The following is a 21,089-nucleotide window of genomic DNA, read 5'->3' on the forward strand; positions in this document are numbered from 1 at the left end:
TCAGACAAATTCTGAAACCTTGCCCTTCATTTTATTTAAGAGAGGTAAATAAACCAACAAGACACTTTTAGAGGGGAGAGGCTCTCTGCATTTGTTCCAGATGCTTCCCACACATCAAATGACATGGATGACATAGGGACAGATTCAGTCACCGCATCGTGTCCAACCTCCTGGGCGCAGAGGCTGGAAGATGGGGCCGGAGGGGGGGGTGGGGGGGGTGGGGTGGTTGTGTGTGTGTATGGGGGTGTGTGTGTGTGTGTGTGTGTGTGTGTGTGTGTGTGTGTGTAGATTTTACAATTGGTACAACGGCAAGTGGAAAGTTCATTAGTGATGAAGGCTGGCGGTGCATCCTGCAGGACTACAGCAGCCTGCTGGGGTGACTTGATTGAAGTATATAAAATCCTGTACGGTCTTGACAAGGTGGACCTGGAAAAGAGGTTTCATCTTGTGGGTGAGTCCAGAACTGAGAGTCCAGGAGACACTGTTTTAAAATTAGGGGTTGGCCTTATAGGGCAGAGATGAAGAGAAATTTTTTCTCTCTCTGAGGGTTGCGCAACTTTGGAACTCTCTGCCTCAGAAGACGGTGGAAGTGGAATCACTGAATATTTTTAAGGCAGAGGTGGATAGGTTATTGTTGGCAAGGGAATCGAAGGATATCGGGGGTAGATGGGAATGTGGAATTTGAAACACAAACAGATCAGCTATGATCTAATTGAATGGCAGAGCGGGCCCGAGGGGCTGAATGGTCTACTCCTGTTCCTATTTCTTATGTTTGTAACGTGGAAGCACCCTCCCACCCCCTCCCAAGCTCGCCGTCCCCGCCAGCCACTGCCTGTCACATTGCTTGCTTTTTTTATCATTTGCCCAGTGTAGTCAGCCTTCCCTCGCTAACATACTCAGAATCTAGCAGCTTTGCTGCGACCTTTGCCACCATCACCATCCCCCTTCCCCACTCTGAGCCGGTACTTCACAAGTGAACAAACATCTCACATCCTACCTCGCTCTGCCCAGCCAGAAATGACGACCCTCGTGCCTACGCAGACTCAGGCTGCCATGCGTCACAATGCCATCTTGTTACCAGGCGCATGTGTGCTGCCTTCACTGTATCCATTTTAAGATAGGGGTGCGGGCTCCCCCAAGGGCATGGGCGCCGGAGTTTTGTACCTTGCATATTTCCCTCCCCCGGACCTTGCCTCAAAGCAAGGGAACTCTCAAAAACATCTAGACACTTTTGGAAAAACTGTGTAATAATGAGGTTTTCCGGCCAGCATAGTTTAAATAAAATTTGATCTTAATTCAGTGGATTCAGCCACTGATGCATACTCCAAATAAAAATGGAAATACACAGCAAGCCAATTAGGATCTGTATTCTTTCAGAATTTTGTTTTTTCAGATTTTCAACATTTGCAATTTTTTCTCTTTATCTGCATTGAATCATGCTGTTTGCACTATGATAGGGTTGGATAGAAATCTTGATCAACATTGTTACAATTAAGAGGTTTATAAGATTATTATGTTTTGGGATTGTAATTTTAATTTAGGGAAAATTTTAGGGTACAATGAAGGGGGTTATGTAACCTGTTCTGAAGTCAGACTGATAGCATGTGGTTTTATCGTTAGAGATTTAAGGGGGCCCAGATTGTTTTACTGGGGGAAGGTGCAAGGTGCACTTGGAGACAATGGCAGCAGCCTTTGTGCTAACAGTGGATAGACTGGGAGTCTCCAAAGTCCCAGAAAGTGTTGAGAATTTCAGGTTTTAAACAGCTGTGCTTTAAACTCCATTTACTTTCAATATAAAAGAGAGTTGGAGAGTCAAGGATAGCTATTCAGCATCCCTATCTGGATACAAGGCCCATGGAGGAGATGATCCCAGATTTGCACTAAGTGCGGTAGCGCACAGGAAAAATGATGTTTTATCTATTGGCCGGAGTGCCGGCTTCTCACAACGTATTGTCCCATACCCATCACAATAATTATGCATTCCCAGGAAACATGCCATTTCAATGGTGAGTGGGCACTCATTCACCGACCACGGCATCACCTCATCATGTCATCACGCTGGGCACCATACTTAAAGTGCAGCCGCACATGTACCTTGCAGTGCTCCCAGCCCAGGCCCGCCGTTTGGAAGATAGAGTGGCCCCAAAAGGCAAAAAGACTGCAGCCCCCAGGTTTACTGATGCGTCCCTAAAGTGCCTTTTGGACACCGTGGAGGCCTGCCATGATGTCCTCTACCCCGGCTTGGGCCGCAGGAAGGGCAGCTGCATCACCAATCCAGCATGGGAGGCGGTGGTCAGTGCCAAAGCCCTGCAAAAGAGGACAGCCACCCAGTGCCACTAAAGGATGAATGGTCTCATCCGTTCTGCCAGGGTAACTTATGCTTCTCATCATTCTCAACTCACACACACTCAAACCCATCACACATCCACAGGGATCTCACACCTCAAGGGACAACACCACTAGCTCTCACACACACCCTCACATCTCCATCAGGCTCATATCCTCTGGAGCTCGTGTCCTCATCCTGTCCACGGATCCGCTCACCACACAAACATTCCAGGCAGTGACAAGCATCCTGCTCACACTCTGTCCATCTGTTTCCACTCAGGAGAAGCCTGCTCACATCAGTGGGGAAGAGGTCCCTGACTGGTAGTGGGGGGCTGGGGGTGTGGGTGTAGTGGCTCACATTAAGCCCCTCACTCACTTGAAGCAGTATGCCATCGTGCTGACTGGTGAGGACATAGGCCGTGTCTGTGGCGACGGTGAGGTCGGCGGCGAACACCCACCTGAGGATCCTGCACCACATCATCCCTCGCTCAACACAACTGCTCTCTCTCCTGCTTTTAATTCTGCTGTCATGAACTAATTATCTGTACTTTGCTTCACAGGGAGCTCTGCCAAGTGACCAACACCCTTAGCCAGCCAGTCCCTCAGCTCCATCCAGGTCCCCACCTAGGACACCTCCTCCAATGAAGAGCTGGAAATAAGCAGCCTGGAAGACCTGTCACAGTGCTTACTCACGCCCACCAGCACACAGACACGCACATTGGTGGGACCTAGATCTAGAGCAGGCTAAGGTTCACAATCTGGTGATCACCGCATGGACACATGTCCGCAGTAGAAGGCAGATCAGCCAAGCTCCCTGGCACTCGGAGGATTGCTAGGGAAAAGGCAACTGTGTGGTCTGAGTCAGGTGACGAGACTCTAGATTTGGCCTTGTACCTCATCCTGGAGAGTCAGCAGAAGGCGACTAAACATCACGCAGAGCTGTTCGAAGCCCTCAACAGGGTGGCATGCGAGTCAGAGGAGTGCGTCTGCCTGCTCTCTTATGAAGTGGTGCCCACATACGCACATATGGAGGACTCTGTGGGGAGGGTGGTGGACGCCGTGGAGACCCTAGTCCAGCAGAACGCAGAGATGTGTGTAGACATGCACTCCATCGTGGTAGCCACGGGTGATTTCCTGCAGTGGCAATGCGAGAGGGAAATGGAGCACCTTGACATCCCTCCAGGTGCTCCTTCCCCTCAAAAAATCAGGCCAGGGCCCTGGGGCACCCAAAGGGAGGGGGAGCTGTAGCTGGACACCCCTGGGTCATCCATTCAGTAATCTCAGAGGCTGTTATCTCCCTCCGAGTCCCCTTTTCCTGTGAGCCCCTCAACTTCGTCCTCTGTCACTGCAGAGGGAGCAGCTGGCCAATGAGTGATTCTGGAGGGAGAAGTGTGTGTGTAGCAAGGCCTTTCGGCACTTCTCCCACGCACGTAGATCCTTCCCATATCACACTCAGCTCGCTGTCCTGAACATTTTCAAAGCTGCCTGCTGGGATTGGCTTTCAGTTGTCCATCTGAGCTGACCTGCATCTCCAGCCACCCAATGATCACACTCCCATGCAGCACCTGATCTCACCGACCACGACTCTCGTTTCACTTTTGATTTAGACAGCGTGGTCATGATTCAGCTTTTCGTGTGCATTGCCGTCTTTTCCCCTCCCTCAGTCACCCATTTCCCTTCCCCCATCAGAGTTGACCCCTCCCATCCCCAGCATCACCTTCCACCTCTCCTCTGTGACCTACCAGCCACAACCCTTTTCCTTTGGGGATGTCCTAGTGAATGTGCACGTTCCCTTCCTTCCTGAAAATGCCACCCTCATACACATTAACCTCCCCGACCTCCTCTTTCCCACCTCCAGGGTCTGTGTTTACCTCCAAATCCGCACCAACCATCCTAGCCGTCCCTTGCACCGCTACCGTCAAATCCTCACCCTCCCACCCTACTGCCTCATTCTGCCCTTGATCATTCTCACCATTCCCTTGTTCCACGGCCACCCTCACGTCACTTCCCAGGAAGCAGCCATGGACTCATCAGAGCCCTCCCTTGCACTTATACACCCACCCAGGGCCCCTTCCCCTCTTGGAAACCCTTCCTCTCCACCTCACCCCACCAGACTACCCCCACCACCTCTCCTTAGTCCTTCCCCATTCCTGACTCCTTCAGACACCCTTACTTCCTCCAGCCTTACTCCCTCCCTTTGCCGCACTCCTTCCTCTTCCCGGACTACCTGCCCCCTCCACTCTTTCCTCCCCCTCCCGGACTTCCTCCCCTCTCCGCACTCTTTCCCCCCTCCGATCTCCTTCCCTTACACCTTCCACCCCCTCTTACACCCAACTCTCAGTTGCCATGTTGTCCCTTACCCCCTCTCCTCCTCTCGTACTCCCTCCCCCTCCCAATCTCTCCCTGACACCTTAGCTCCGGCCCCCCTACCAACCTCACCCCATCTGGGGCACCTTCATTCACCCCCTCCCAACCTCACGCACCCCCCCCCCAAACCTCTTCCTCTCCCAACCCCGGTACACTTTTCTCACCCAAACGCCCCTCAACCATCATTCGATGTAATCAGAACCTCAACAGTAACTATCCAACTTCCATGCCATGTCCATGAGAATCCACCCAGTGTCCCATTGCTGTCGGGCTCCAGCATCTTCTGCTCCTCAGATGTCCGCAATGTGAGCAAGGTCCTGGCGCTAAGTCCCAACTTCTGCATGTCACACTTGTCAAGACGCGGTCTGCATTGGCGTGCAATCACACCGACATGGGCGGACGATCCAGCGGGGGTGGGGGGGGAATGAGTCTGGCGGGCTGGCCTTAGAACGACATGCAGATATATTACAATGAGGTTCCCGATGTCCAATGGCAGGGAACGCGGCCCGCTCTTGGCTGAGTGGACAATTGCAAACTGGATTCAGGACGTTGTGAAACCGACTGCTGGCCTTCGCGTCATACTTTCCACTCATGTCACCGAGCACGCCTGATGTCAGCAGACATGGAAAATTCTGCCCCATGTAATTCACATTGGCATGGTGATGGGCTTTAAGATGGGATGGGCTCTTCATGATATTGGTTTACAGGCTTTCCTAAAATATAACTGAATATCACAGATAGGTATGTCTTCGAGGGTCCAGGAGAGAGAGAGCAGTTAGAGGCTGAAAATCTCTATGGTTCACCACACAGGGACGCAGGTGGGAGCTTGCCCTTGGATTTGAAAGATCAAATTCATGGGGAGTTGAAACAACGCTGAAAGATTTCCCTAGCTTTAGTAAGAGGAAGAAGTGTCCACGAAAACTCACACCGTGAAAGGCAGTTCTGGAGTTAAAGGTTTCTAGGTTGGGAAAGGAAAAGATTGGAAGTGAACCTTCGGGAGCTAGGAATCATTTTTGGGCTGATTCTCGGAAACTTGAGTGTCTACTTAAAGGATAGTGTAATGCATACCTGACAGTGGGTCTTCCTGATCCTGTTAAAAGTTCTGTTCTGTAGTTTAAAGTATAAGCTGCCTACAAAACTGCTGTTTAGTCAATAGTGCTTTTAGTCTGTTACAGTAAATGTCTTTAAACATGATATCTTGTTGTGTCATCCATTCAGCCATGAACTGGAAGTTTGAATTTGTTTTTAAAAGTTATAGATCTCCACGGAGATCGTAGCAACAGAATAATTTTCAAGTTTTGAAGAAACCAAGTTCCAGTCTTTTAATCAGGTCCTTATCCTAAGTCGTATCTCAACTCATTTTACTCTGCAGCCATAGAAAATGCTTCTGCACAGTGGATGAATGCAAAAGAAGGCCATGAGTTGAAAAACTTGATCTTATTTTCTGCTTGCCTTTTTAAAATAAATGAGCCTCGCTTTTCTGTTGCTCCTTCCATGTTGTATGACATAATGCTTCAAGAAGGAATGTACGTGAGCCATTCTCAGGTCTCTGCTAATGTCAACAGCTAGAATATGCAGTTGTTAGGTAGGGTGTTTCATGTAATGTTGCTTTCTCTCTCCCTTTAAGGAAATGATCTAACCTCCATTTGGTAACCCCACCAAGGCTGACAGAAACCAAGAGTTATAGATAAGAGCTCCTGCTCTATAGTTCTATGCTAGCGTTTGCAGAAATCATGACACTTGTTGCTGCGCTCAGCTTGGCTGGTTCTTTTGCTTACCATCTTGCGTGCAGGCTCCTAGCAGGTTGATGATGTTCTTGTGCTTTCCAATCATTTTCATCATTTCCATCTCAGAAACAAGGTCGGAGAGGTCTTTTTCTGTGGCATCATCTGAGAAGATTGAATTTAATGTTATACCTTAGTTAGAACTTAATAGAATAGGTAACTCAGTTAATTTAGAAATGCATACAAATGCAACTCTAATTCTCAAATTAGCTTTGGACTGAAGAGACATTTTGTAGACTGTGTACCTCTTTCATTAGTTCAATAATCTTCAAAATGTAAAATAGGCCAGATCCTTCCAAAAGTCACAACATCATTTACTTAGTGCAGAAATTCTGAATTTTATTATGTTTGATTCTATGGAATTTCTTATAAGGGTTCATCTAATTAGCCAAAACATTTTCACACGACCAAATAAATGCAGAGGTCATGCGCTGAATCTCTGACCTTTCCAAGGTCAGCCTTCACTCCCCAAAAATAAATAAATGTGGTCTTAAATTCCCTCTTTACCTTTGAGCATCTTCACAGCCACAGTGAGTGGTTCTTTTGGCTTATCTTTGTCAACTCCTACAGCCTCTGCCATCACAACTTGTCCAAAGCAGCCTTCCCCAAGGGGTTTGCCAAGTGTCAGCCTGCAAATGAAAACAGAAGATTAGCACAGTTGGACTTTAACCTTCTTTTGCTTGTATTTTTTCCAGAAATCGAAACTTCAATGCCCTGTGTAGCCAAAAGAACAAAGACCCCTCCATCAGTTAGGAGATTTACACAGTACCATACATGTTGCCAGAAATGTTGCAGGAAAGCAATGCAGGTCAAGTGACAACTGACAAAGTAAGTCATAATATCCACTGAAAATAGAATACTATCCATCATCTTAATGATTTAGTGGTATAATATTTAGATTGAACATTGTCAAGTACAACTGAGGTTCAGTTTAACTTGTTATAAAAAGATTTTTCAGTAGCTATAGTAGTTCTATATCAAACAGTCACACTCCCATAAAGCATGCATCTTTTAATCCTAATGAACATCTAAATTTTACTGAGTCTATATCACTTAAGATCTCTATTAGTTTGTACTGCATTTTTAAACAGTGATGTTGTACAAACATTGACATTTGCAGGTGGTCAATTTAAGTTCCACTAGATAGTGTATGTACCAGAATTCTACAATCCTTTCATTGTGCTAGAAATGTGCCCAAGATCTAATAGCTGACTCTCAAAGCTCTCTTTCATTGCAAACCTGCTCCACCTACATTAGCGTTAACCACTGTTTTCTTAAATGTTGATGCACTAAAATTTTCCACATTTAGTATGTCCCCTGAGGCTTCTAAGCAACAAGTAGGTTCACAGACTGCAGCACTGACCAGAATAATGCAGGCGTTAATTAGAGTACATTGCTTTTTGAGGCATCTAATTTAATTGAAATACTTGCAGGGAACAAATGGACCAAGAAGATTGCATACTTTGTTTCCCAAGGAGAATTTTCTCACACCAACAGCTACAACTTTAAAACAAGCCAAAATAATTTGTTTTAAAAATAAACACCATTTCATTGAAGAATACTGTTTTATGAACACTTTTTAAGAAGGTCTGTCTTCTAACCTACCCAATTCCACCTCCCTCCATTTCATCTTTTGATCCATACAATGACAAATATCTATTGGATCTGTCATTGTCTTAGGTGCTAGCCAGAAATACCGGCTCAGGAATACAGTTTGCTCAGTCGATTAATATTCAAAATATTTGTCTCAATGAGATCCTTGATAGCACAAAGTGGAAGACCTAGGTTTGATGACCCACTCTGCTCAGTGCACAGTCTAGGATTCACTAGGCAACAAAAAGCTCCCCAACATTAGCTCAAATATTCTGCATTATCTGAACTGTGGTACACCTTCATTGAGGTGTGTCTTCCACTTGATGTAGGAAATGCACCCCTGTCCACCTTCCAATTTTCTAGCTTCAGTTATGAGGGACAGAGATTAATGCCTCAGGCCTTTGAAGCCCGCTGTAATGTGATATTGCTGCGGAGAGAAAATTGAGAAAAAATGTTGATAAAAAAATAAAGCACACCACCACCTTGTGATTGACTCCACATTTTTCTGTGTCTCTGATCCATAATCTACCCACCCCAGTTCCACTGAAAAATTGGCAGGGCCAGTGTCTCCTGCTGGACAGGAAAAGGTCACCATTGGCAAAGACCTGGAAGCAGAACAGCAGAAATACAAATACTTGGGGGAATAAATGGATTCTACTTGGATCTCACCAATGCTTTTAACAAGGTTTCACATGGCAGATTGGTCAGAAAAGTAAAAACCCATGGGATCCAAGTGCAAGTGGCAAGTCAGATCCAGAATTGGTTCAGTGGCAGGAAGTAAAGGATAATGGCTGATGGGTATTTTTGTAACTGGAAGGATGTTTCTTGGGGTTCAGCAAGGCTCAATACTAGGTTCCTTGCTTTTCATGGTATATATCAATGATTTATAATTAAATGTCAGGGGTATGATTAAGAAGTTCCTAGATGATACAAAAAATTGTCACTGTAGCTGACAGTGAGGAAAAAAGGCGTAGTCTGTCAGAAGATATCAATGGATCAGACAGGTGGGCAGAAAATTCAAAGAAATTGAGGCAATGCATTTTGGGAAGGCAAACAAGGCAAGAGAATACACAATAAATGGTAGGATATTGAGGAAGTGTAGAGGAAAAGAAGGATCTTTTACTGCATGGTCACAGATCTCTGCAGATAGCAGGAGATAGATAAGATGATCAAGAAGACATGTGGGATATTTGCTTTATTAGCTGGTATACAGAATATAAAGGGCATGAAGGTTATGCTAGAAGCATATAAAACACTAGTTAGGCTACAGCAAGAGTACTGTGTGCAGTTCTATTCACTGCATTTCAGGAAAGATATACACTCACACTACAGAGGATATTTACAAGGATGCTATCAGGAATGGAGAATTTTAGCTTGAAGAAAGATGGAACAGGCTGAGTTGTTTCCTTTCTAACAGAAGAGACTGAGGGGAGATTTAATTGAGGTGTATAAAATTATGAGGGCATAGGTGGAGGCAATAGAAAGGACCTATTTCCCTTAGCAGAGAAGTCAGTAGCCAGGGAGTCTAGATTTAAAGTAATTGGTAGAAGGTTAGAGCGGAGTGAGAAGAAATTTTTCACTCAGAGGGTGGTGTGAATTTGGAACTCTCAACCTGAAAGAATAGTAGAAGCAGAAACCTCAATGCATTTAAAAAGTACTTGGATATGCATTTGGAAGGGCTGCAACCTACAAATCTACACACCAATAGTGGAATGTGGGATGAAAACAGAAATGCTGGAAATATTCAGCAGGTCTGGCAACAACTGTGAAGAGAATCAGAGTTAACATTTCAGATGTGATCCCTTATCAGAAGATTACAACTGTCACTCTGATTAACTTTCAGAAGTTACTACCTTCGATATTTGCATATATATTTATTCGACTTCCTTCTACATCTATACTATTCATTAAGCCTAATACTGGATCAAGCAGTTTGATTCCAATCTAATCCACGCAGATGAGTTTAGGTAAAGGCAAAATACTGCAGATGCTGGAAATCTGAAACAAAAACAAAAAGTACTGGAAAAACTCAGAAGGCATCCCAGCATCTGTGGAGGGAAAGACAGAGTTAACATTTCGAGTCCATATGACTCTTCTTCAGAACTAAAGGGAAGTAAAAGTATGGTGAAACATATACTGTTTAAGTTGGGTGGGACAGGTGAAGCTGGATAGAAGGCCAGTGATAGGTGGAGGCAAAGGAGAGATTGAAAAAGATGTCATAAACAAAAGGTCAAAGGGTGTTGGTGGTGATACTGGCTAAAGGAGGTGCTAATGGTGACATTAACAGTAGAAAGCAGAATGAGCAAGTGACAGATGGCCTTCGTGGGAGTGGGTTGGGGGGAGGGGACGGTGGTGGAAAAAAAGATCGAAATAGGCTAAAAAGTGGGGATAAAACAATGAATAAAAATGGAAATAAATTTTAAAAATAATAATAATAAAAATAGGTGGGAAAAAATATGTATATAAAAATTAAAAAATAAATATTTGAAAAAAGGGGATCAAAAAGGAGTGAGGATGGAGGAGAAAGTTCATAATCTGAAATTGTTGAACTCAAAGTTAAGCCCAGAAGGCTGTGAAGCGCCTAATCGGTTTGCGTTGAGCTTCACTGGCATTACATTACAGCAGGCCAAGGGTGGACATGTGGGCAAGAGAGCAGGGTGGTGTGTTGAAATGGTAAGCGACAGGAAGGTCTGAGTCATGCTTGCGGACAGACCGAAAGTGTTCCGCAAAGTGGTCACCCAGTATGGGTTTGGTCTCTCCAATGTAGAGAAGACCACATTGGGAGCAGCGAATGCAGTAGGCCAAATTGAGGGAAGTGCAAGTGAAGTGCTGCTTCACTTGAAAGGAATGTTTGAGCCCTTGGATGATGAGGACAGGGGAAGTGAAGGGGCAGGTGTTGCACCTTCTGCGATTGCATGGGAAGGTGCCGTGGGAGGGGGTTGAAGTGTTGGGAGTGATGGGTCCACTCCCACAGCTTTGTGGATATTTTAAGTTTAAACATAGGTGAATTTGATAACATGAGGAAACGACTGAGAAAATGTCACAGTGGGTACTTACTTGTCCCGTGAAAACTCCCATTTTGGATCCTCTGGAAGTTCATATTCTGAAACTCCAGCTAGCACTGGTGCATCTGTAGATGAGAGTCGGGTGGTGATCCGCACCAGAGGAGTATTTGAACTCATTGAGGAGCTGGAGTCAGCAGAAACCTGTTTACAGCAACAATGAAAAAACAAGATGCCAATGATCCTCAATGTCACAATACAGAATAGTTAACAACATCAGTAAGCTAGGCTATTTGCATGAATTGTCTGTATTTATTAAATGAATACATGTGCAGGGAATTTTACCTCCTATTGCCTGGTGGAAAGTGGGCTTGAAGTTAAGGGCAGTTCAATTGGAGCAGACGACATACTCACTTGCACCCGCCCAGTTCTGCTGTTTCCAATTTAAAACTTCCAAGCGCCTAAACTTCCAAACGTCGAGGGCACCTGCCTGAAGCCAACAGTGTCCATTTTTAACAAAGCAAATAGGGTGCCAATGGCAACCTTAGGACCCGACTGCAATATTATTCCCAGGCTTGTATAGAAAAGCCTGAATGGTATCCCTGCAAGGCCAAACCTGCCAGGAAAAGGAGCCTGGGCTAAAAAAAGGCGTAACAAGGTAGGCTTTGAAAATATTTTTGTAGTTTCTTTGAGGGTGAGAAGGAGCAAGATTGGTCTTCTTGGCCCGACAAGGAAACTTTAGGCCTCCCTTGCCCCAGGCATCCCCCCACCCTTGACTGAGATCACCCCTGGATCCACCTTACTTACTACCTACCTTTGTGCCAAGGACCATGCCTTGGGGACCTCTGCACAGCATCTTTCGCAAGGTTTTACCGGCTGGGCAGCCGCTTCCCACCGACTACCCTGCCATTTTGATTAGAACACAGCCAGCAGCACATTAACGAGGGCCAGCCTTTAATATTGGCTGGGCCTTGCAACCAGTGCTCCTGGACGGGCCGACCTCTCACTAGGCCGTGTTCCCGCCTGGGAGTTCAAATAGATCGCTATGAAGTATAAAATCAGCCAGTTAACAAGTACATTGATTTATTGTACACCTTGTAGGTTGAGTAAAACACACTGTTTGAACTTCAGGCTTTTGTAGAGTTTGGGAAGTATAGAAACCTGCAGCTTTGCAGCTGAGGGTACATTTAAACTGTTATTAAATTTACTGTCAGAAAGGACTTAATAATGAAGTAAAATAAAATGGGGAAAATCTACTGTTTTACCAGTTAAATATTTGCCCCAACCAAAAGAACAAGAATTTGAATCCCAGTCCTGGCGAACTCTCAAATCTGCTTGTTCTTGGCTGGTCTGCTAAATGAAAAGTACTGGGTGAATGTGAAATATTCTATTTCTCCAAAGAAGTAAATTCTGTCAGGAATAGTCCTGCCAGGCCATTGCACAGCTTTACTGACGTAGTCAGCACACTTTGCAAAGAAATGCATCTATTAAACTAGGCAAGATCCCCAAAGATACACCAAATTTCCTACAGTGAATAATGCATGCCATTTCAAACTTTCAGCTGGACCAATTCATCTCCTAAATTTAGGATTAATACTTACAAGTAGAAAGAAATAATTTAAATTAATGGGTCATTAGGATTTTGAAAAGTTTACCTCAAGTGGTTAAGTCAATCATGACATTTAAAAGGGAATTATATATCCTCTTGACAAAATTAACTAGTTTATAGATATTGAAGGGCAGAGAGGAGCAGGAAACTAACGGATAGCCCAAATACATTTATCGGAGGAAAGCGATATCAACACTGCCGCAATGGGCTGAAATTTATACAAAACCAAATCTGTGATGGCATTACAGGTCTAGTGGCATTAAGATAAAGCCCTTTAGCAATCCATCTTCATTTAATTGATGCCATTTTTAAAATTTCTTCCCCGACATACTAAATACAGTTTTATGAATGGTTAAAAAAAACATTTGCTAGGGAGATGGTTATTTTGAATCCAACTTTTTTGTCATTTTTGGTAATTTTTCAGATCGCAGTCTATTACACCAATCTGTTGGCAGTGCTAACATCAGTTCTGGCACATTTGGTTCTAATTTTTATTACGTGTTTCAACCCAAACCATTGACTGCAGCTCTTGCAGTACACATGCTGTCAATGTTTGTAATAGGGTACTTGAAACTCCTGGAGGTCATCCAGGTATAGGTTTTTCCACATTTTCACCTCCCATGATGGTTATTTTTTTCTCTGAATTTGAATCACATTCATTTATATGATTACTCAGCATGCACTATGTGCAGGCTCTCCAGTTTTAATCAATGGATGCAAAGCATTTAAGATGGTGTTTATTTTCAGAGGATCAACAAGACATGAAAAATTATGAAGACAAATGCTAACAAGATATTTTCACCAGCAGCTCTCCATAAGCTCATCAATCTGATAATAAAAAACAAAAATTAACTCCCAGCTAAACAATTATGTCAAGTAACTCATTCCCTGGAAGTTCATGATTGCACTGAATCACAGTTCCTTTTCTGGGTTAATTCTGTATCGACTACTTTTATGACTGAAACTGTTTTGCCTCAATATTATTTGTTAAAAAGAAAACGAAAAGTATCAGGAAAAACACCAGATTTGATGAAACCACAAGACTGCTCAAAAAATCAGCATCAAAACCTAGAGAGCCTGGTTAGATGTTTACAAACTTCTGGCAACACAATATTTCCCTTTCATGTGCTATAGCTAATCAAATCATACATTTTAAAAAAGTGAAAATGTTTCCAAAATTGAATATCACTTGTCACAAATATGAAATTAACAAGATTATGTTTCGGAACTGTCTCAGGGTGAAGAGGGTTATGTGACCTGCTTTGAATTCTACCCGACAAGATGCCTGGTAGCTTGGTTGCTCTGAGAATAAGAGGGGCCCAAGTCAACAGATCTGTTGAGAAGATGCAAATGTTCACACCTGTGCACAATGGCAAGAGCATCTGTGCTGACAGATGGTAGACTGTTAGTCTCCAATTCACAGGAGGCTTTTGGAATGTCACGTTATATAAATGGTTACACTTTAAACTGTCTATTTAATTCCAAGCTAGAATGGAGCTGGTGGGGGTGGGGGGGGGGGGGGGGGGGGTCTAATGAATAGCTAGCAAGCTTTTACCTGGATACAAGGCCCATGCGATTCCTGTTGCCTTGGAGTTGGACTTTGGGAAGGGTAGAGTTCATAGCAAGCTATTGTAATATCAGGAAGTTGGAAAATTCACCTAGCTTCGACTAGAGAGAAACAATCTCGCAGTGAATGTCAGTCTAAGATTAGAAGTTACCCAGCTGGGAAAGAAAAAAGGAAGTGGCCATTGGGAGCTGATAATAAATTGGGACTGATTCCTGGAAAATAAAGTGTCCACTTAAGGGACAGCGTAAAGTAGAACCAAGATGGAGGATTTTTGGTCATTTTGGAAGCTAACAGTGGAAACTTTTCTGTATTTTAAAGTATAACTTACCTACTAAATATTGGTTAGTCACTGTTGCTTTTAATTTGTTTGTTACAGTAAAAGTCTTGAAACCTGATATCTTGTCGTGTGATCCTTCCATACAGTTAATGGAAATTCTAATACTTTATCAGTCTCACACTGCAAAGTCTTGAATACTCAGACTGATGAATGGAACTGTTGACAAATCAATTTTCAAACAAATTGCTCCAAAGCAAATGCACTGACTAATCTAACAAGAGCATTGTTTAATTGGTGTAATTCTTGCAAATCAAGTCTGTAAACAAAGACATTCCTTGCCTGCTACAGATTGAAGGGAAAGTAAGAAATGTTATTCAAGTATAAATTGCTTCTACTAATCAATGATGCTGCTGACAACAGTCTCCGTCAAATACCACTGAAAAGACTGAAGCAGTTTTTCATCCCAACTTAATGAAATAGAATAATTTTCACAAAAAATATTCTAATATACACAATGATGCTTACATTAAAACAGCAATTAATTTACACTATTAAGACTGGATGAAAGGCTAAAGATATATAATTTGGGGTGACATCTGGCAGTTGGAGGTGACAGAATGGGGTCATGCGTACATACGTAGAATTCCTTTGGTATTATCACATCCTGTCACTAGGGTTGCACCATGTGCAGCAAGTAGGGTTTAAGACTTTAACTATTTATGTTCTAGAGAACCACATTGGTATCAAAAATGAAAATGTATACTCTCAAAGCAAATATATAAAAATTAATCATTGAAAAGTGTAATTATAATGTTTAACTGGAAGGAGGAAATTGAAGATTTTAAAATATGTATCATGAAAAATACTAAAGACGTTCAGTACTCAGGTTAATGAGCACGTAGATAATGTTAAAATGTCATTTAGAAATTACTACCTTAAAGATAGTCCTATGGGATCATTATGGTTTTATCATTCACAACAGAGACAGACTCAGGCATTTCACATGCAGAATTGGTGGTTTTGGTGCAAAATGACAGCTGCATTTGAATTCTAGCCTTAATGAATGTTTACAATTGTGCTCAACTACCTCCTTTCTTTCCCCTCCTTGGAGTTGCTGCTTTCTGCTGCGTTGTTAAGAAAAGCACCAGTTTGGAAGAGAAGTGATTAGCTGACAAGGTTGGATGGGAAACTGGACGTAGGTTCTATCTTTGGCTGTATTTCAGCAAAGCCTTATATCAGGTTTCCAAAGTGTGAGTGAAGGTCATGTAGATGTCCAGAATGACTGCCCTGCACTCTAATTGAAGCATGTGGAAGCTAGGAAGGCGTGAAAAGGAAGATAATCTGTTAAGGCTTTAGCTTAAGGGCTATCTCTTACCATTTAGCCTTTCAAATTTCTGCAACACACTTTAATTTATCTGATAATTAGTCCTTCTTTTGAACAAAATTCTGACATTTTACAGACCCAATTGCAGCATGAAAACAGTGTGTATGGTTGGGGTAGGAGGAGTGGGGGGTGGCATATAAACAATTGGGAGTCAAGAGACCTGTCAAAGCAGCAACTAGGACTATGTGGAAGGAAGGAAATGGCAGAAACAGCGAGTAGAAACCCCATAAATTCTAGGACCCCTCTTTCACAGAATCACAGGATCGTTACAGTGCAGAGGTGGCCATTTGGTCCATCAAGTCTGCACTGGCACTCTGAAAGAGCATTCTACCTAGTCCCACCCCCCTGCGTTATCCCTGTAAACTTGCACATTCTCTCTTTTCAGATAGCAATCCAATTCCCTTTGAAATACCTCGATCAAATCTGCCTCCACCACCCTTTCAGGAAGTTCATCCTAGACTCCACCTCTGGGTGAAAAATCTTTTTCTCACATCACTCCTACTCCTTTTGCCAATCATTTTGAATTTGTGCCAAATGAGAACGGAAGGAACGGGAATTGTACTCACTCGGCTGGATTTTCCCAGGAGGTAGGTAGGCCTGCCCACTGCACTGAAACCGGGTCCAGAGCCCATGCAACTAGTTGAGGTCCAGCGGTGGGGTGGAGGGGGGGGCTAGATTTTACCAGCTGTGGTCAATAAAGAACCTGGTGCTGGGGCCACCGTCCAATTAAAGATGGTGGCTCACCTCTCCGTACTGCCGGCCCAATCAAAGGACTGGTAGTTTGGTGGCAGCAATTGAGGCCACTGCTGAGGCTGCAGGGAGGACAGGAAGCCTCCATGTTGAGGCATCCTCTAAGGGAAGGTGAGGATCTTTATCTAATTGTGCCAGGGGCAAGCAGGCAAGCCAAAGCAATTGAAGGGGTGCATCCTCCAGCGGCAGCATCAGAGCTGTGAAGTGACACTGCGACCTCAGTGGACCTCAAGCAGCCATAGAGGAATTCTGTCCTCCCTTCCTCCCCTACCCCTGCCCCCCTGGAGGCTGCTCTGATGTAACTGGCCATCTCACCAGGCAGCAGGGGCCCTTCCTGCCATGGTAAAATGCCAGAGGGGGCAAAACTAGTTGTTAATTTTCCACTTAATCGATTTAATTAGCTGCCCACCTCTGGTTGGCTGGCAGCCGTGTTGCTGCCATTCCTGAACTGGTAAAATGCTGTGGCAACAGGAAGACATTGTGGTTGTTTCCTGATGCCTTTTGCTAGCATCTTATGCCAGCTCTCCCTCCTCCCAGCCTATCTCCAGAGGGCTGATAAAATTCCAGCCATCAGTCTGACACAGCCATAGCCCCAAACCATTTTCCAGGGTGAAGATTCTTTTCTTGGGCAGGGCAGGTACCCAGACTGTGCCCACTACTGCAAATCAGCACATTGTACGGAATATCACCCAAAACCTCTATTGGGCTGATAAGAAAATGAAGCTTCTTCAACTTGCTTGCTGAGCATTTGATTCATAATTCTCAGGAATATAATAGCTTACAAATTAAATTAATAAAGTCAACCATCAGTAGGAAAATTCCAGAGCAAAAATAAAAAGGTTCATTTGTATCTTCTCACAATTACAAGAAACATGGTAACAACATCAATTTCTGCTAGTGAAGATTATTTACCAAGGACTATTAATGAAAACTTTATGGGCAGAATTTTGCCCTTGGTGGGCGAGCGGGCCCCACCGGCTTGGCGGCGAGCGGACTGCCGATCCCTGCCGCCGAAACGGGGCCCGCCGCCATTTTGAGTGGGCGAGCCAATTAAGGCCCACCCAGCGGCCTGCCCGACAGGAAGCGCTATGTGCTTCCTGTGCGAGGGGGGAGGGAATCCCTAGCCGTCAAAGTGCGCGAAAGAGCGCACTGCTCCCTGAGACGAAGTGCTGTCTCAGGGAGATTAGTGACAGTCTAAAAAACTTGAAAAATAGCAAAATGAAAATATTATTAACGTGTACCCCTCATGTGACAATGTCACACAAGATGGGACATGTTAATAAAAACGACATAAACTTTATTACACTTTTTAAAAACGGACTGAAACCTCATCCCGCCAGTGGATGAAGTTTCATGTATTATCAGAAGCTCGCTGGTGCTCCTGGCCTGCCCGTCAGCCTTAAGGTTGGACAGGCAGGTCTTTAATGATCTTAATTAGCCTGTCAACGGCCTTAATTGGCCTTTGACAGGTCGGCGGGCGGACAGCTGATTTTGCTAAAAATTTTAAGCGACCGGGATGATGTGGGGGGTTCCTTCCGACATCATTCCGCGTCATTTTCCTGTCGGTGAGTGGGCCCCGCCCCCAAATTGCTGATGGGAAAATTCTGGTCTATGGATGGGGAAGGAGCTCGGCATTAGAAATGTGGACAAAATCAAGGGAAGAATTTTCCCCCCCAATGGGGGGTAAGTGCAGGACCGGGCGTGGGCAGGCATGCCTCCGATCGGCGCCCCCGATTGGGGGCATGCTGCCATTTTACATGGGCAGGCCAATTAAGGCCCGCCCAGCGTGACATCCGCCAGGAAGTGCTATGCGTTCCCTGTGCAGGCGGGCGGGGGGGGGGGCACGACGCTGGGATGCATGCGCGCAGATACACTGATCTCCCTGAGGCTAAGTGCTGCCTCAGGGAGATCACTCGGAATTAAAACTTTTAAGATAGATGTTTAAAAAATTCCCCGGACATGTCCCCTCGTGTGACACTGTCACATGAGTTGGGACATGTCCATCACTTTTACTGAAACCTCTATTAAACATTTTAAGACCCTCAGGAAACCTCATCCCGCCCATGGATGAGGTTTCATGCTTTTTCTTAAGCCAACCAGGGTTCCCAGCCTGCCCGCCAACCCTAAGGTTGGACAGGAACCCTGACAATTACCTAAATTGATTTATTAATGGCCTCAATAGGCTGTTGACAGGTCGGTGGGCGCACAGCTGATTCGGCTGCGCCCCCACCGACCTGAAAATGGAAATGACGTGGGGTGACGTCGGGAGTTCTGCCCAACGTCATCCCACGTCATTTTACACGTCGGCAAGCGGGCCCCAGCCCCGCTCCTGCTTGCCGGCCAGAAGATCCTCCCCCAGGGGTTTATTTAAAGAGATGGACAATGTTTTGATTGGCAGTCGTGAAGGAGGGAAAGTTCTCATATTGTATGATCACTTCTGAAATATGATTGAAAAGTCTGGGAGCAGCTTATGATAAAATAGGTCACTAAGTCAAGTAAAGGTTTTTGAACTCTTTATCTACTTTCTGTTACCTGTCTGCGCAGAGGGATGCGTTTGGTCAGCTTGTGCACCGTCGGCTGGGCATTAAAATCAGGCTTCTTTGTTGTGTTCTTCATTCGGCAAATAATAACCGTCACCACCATACAAGCGATAACAAAAACACCAATGCAATAGATAGCTATTTCCAGATAGTCAGGAGAGGTCAACCCTTTTGGTTTGTCTTCAGGAACTGGATTACACGTGAAGAAACAATTGCATCAGACATTAACATATAGTTCCACACATGATAATGTAACTGATAAAGAAGTGAAAAGTTGCTAACAATTCCAAAACTATTCCTCACATTTTCAGTAAGAAGGAAAAGGGTGAATGCTCCAAAAATGGTTTCATGAATAAAAGGTTCTGCAGGTGTAATATTGAGTGTCACACAGCAGGAAAACTCCTATTGCTTGCTGAGCTAGATGACCACAGCTAGCATAGTACCAGTGGTGTTACAACTGCTCTCAGCATTCCCTGGGTTATGAGGGAAAGTTTCTTGCTCCTGTTCACTATCTAGTGGCTCCTATTAAAAAGTACATGTGTGAATAACTGGTGAGAAACATTATCGTGGTTGGCTGTAATGCTCTTATGACAGGCTAGTCACTTAGCTGATCTAGTGAGATGGCTGCCATATGACTTGATGAGAAGTGCGAAGAAACCCAGGGTTGAGGAAGAACCAAGAACCAAGAACTTGTGGTGTGATATAGTGCTGGTGTACCATTGCACCAGGTTCTGCAATGATGAGTGTACAAAGAATTGGGGTGGATGGTTGGGTTGGGGGTGGGGGGGGGAAAGAGGAGGGGAGGGTGGCGGAGTGATGCAAGGTACTTAATCACTTTCTTACACTCTTAAAATCTGGTTACAGAGAAACTGGTAGAATTTTTTAGGATGAATGTCTCCCAGCACTCTTGGCTGTTACAGAGGGGAAACTGATAATGACAGTAAGTAACAAAAAAGAGGGAATGTAAATAAAATATATCAATAAAGAAACTGTATGTCAATGGTTTAGTCAACCTGAACATACTGCAAACATCTCTGTCCGCCACTCCGGTTGCATTCGGTTATGAACATTGATATCAAATTTAAAACTTCACATGCTCTGGTGCAAAGTACAAGACACTTATAGCCAAAGGTTAAAACTGAACCAGCTTGTTTTGTTAAAATGATAAACGTTCTGTTAAAAAATTCTGTTAAAAATTTCAAGTATTTAATACAAGCAGAGTACATTTCAATACGTTAGACGGTGCCTCAAATTTTATCATTACCTTACATCTACAGTGCATTTAGCATCATGAATGCTGTTGAAGCTTTGCCATCCATAGCATTGCCAAAAGCTACCAAGCATAAAATGCCCACTGAAGGCTTTAAGGTGAAACAAGAAGCAAACAAAACCAGAAACATCCCAGATGCCTAGTGAAAGCAAAGCTGCGCAAAAGGTTTTCGCCTGATTGTCTGTGAAATTAGAGACTACAGGAAAGATTTGTAGCAGGTTTTAAGAGACAATCATGTTATGTGGTGAAAAACTTCAATACTTCATTCAAATCAAACAGTGTGGTTGCAGGTCACTTTCTCCAGGGAGCAAGGATTAGCTGTCATTGCAACCTGCAAATCTGATAACCACCACTGTTCAATAGAATTGAAGTTTTACAAGGGAATTACCAAGCAGGTGCATCGAGGACAGATAATTGAGAAAGATTTGTCTGGGCTGGATTATGTAGCACCAACTTTTTTTCCTCATCAATTATCAATCAGTTAAAACACCGCTGATGACCATTTCTTAAGGAAGAGAAACAGCATCAGGTTCCACATGCTAGATAAGACTTTGCATGTCCTCTGTTGCAAGTGAATCAGAATCTCATTTTGAATGCATGCAATCACTGAAGAAATAA

General features: G+C 44.1%; 1 protein-coding gene across 16 annotated transcripts in view; it reads right to left on the reverse strand.

Annotated features, from left to right (window-relative positions):
- The window catches only part of LOC121289571 (fibroblast growth factor receptor 2-like), a 177,776-nt gene that overhangs the window by 16,314 nt on the left and 140,373 nt on the right, over nt 1–21,089 (reverse strand). For 12 of the 16 annotated variants that reach the window (XM_041209105.1, XM_041209104.1, XM_041209103.1 and 9 more), the window contains 4 exons: nt 19,188–19,390; nt 11,130–11,278; nt 6,987–7,108; nt 6,474–6,584 (listed from right to left, as the gene is read on the reverse strand). In XM_041209105.1, the coding sequence (XP_041065039.1) occupies nt 6,474–6,584; nt 6,987–7,108; nt 11,130–11,278; nt 19,188–19,390 (585 nt within the window). The remainder of the gene's footprint in view (nt 1–6,473; nt 6,585–6,986; nt 7,109–11,129; nt 11,279–19,187; nt 19,391–21,089) is intronic. The other 4 variants (XM_041209110.1, XM_041209108.1, XM_041209101.1 and 1 more) reach the window with 2 other exon arrangements.

The sequence above is a fragment of the Carcharodon carcharias genome, chromosome 17 (assembly GCF_017639515.1).
Source record: "Carcharodon carcharias isolate sCarCar2 chromosome 17, sCarCar2.pri, whole genome shotgun sequence".
Classification (NCBI taxonomy): domain Eukaryota; kingdom Metazoa; phylum Chordata; class Chondrichthyes; order Lamniformes; family Lamnidae; genus Carcharodon; species Carcharodon carcharias.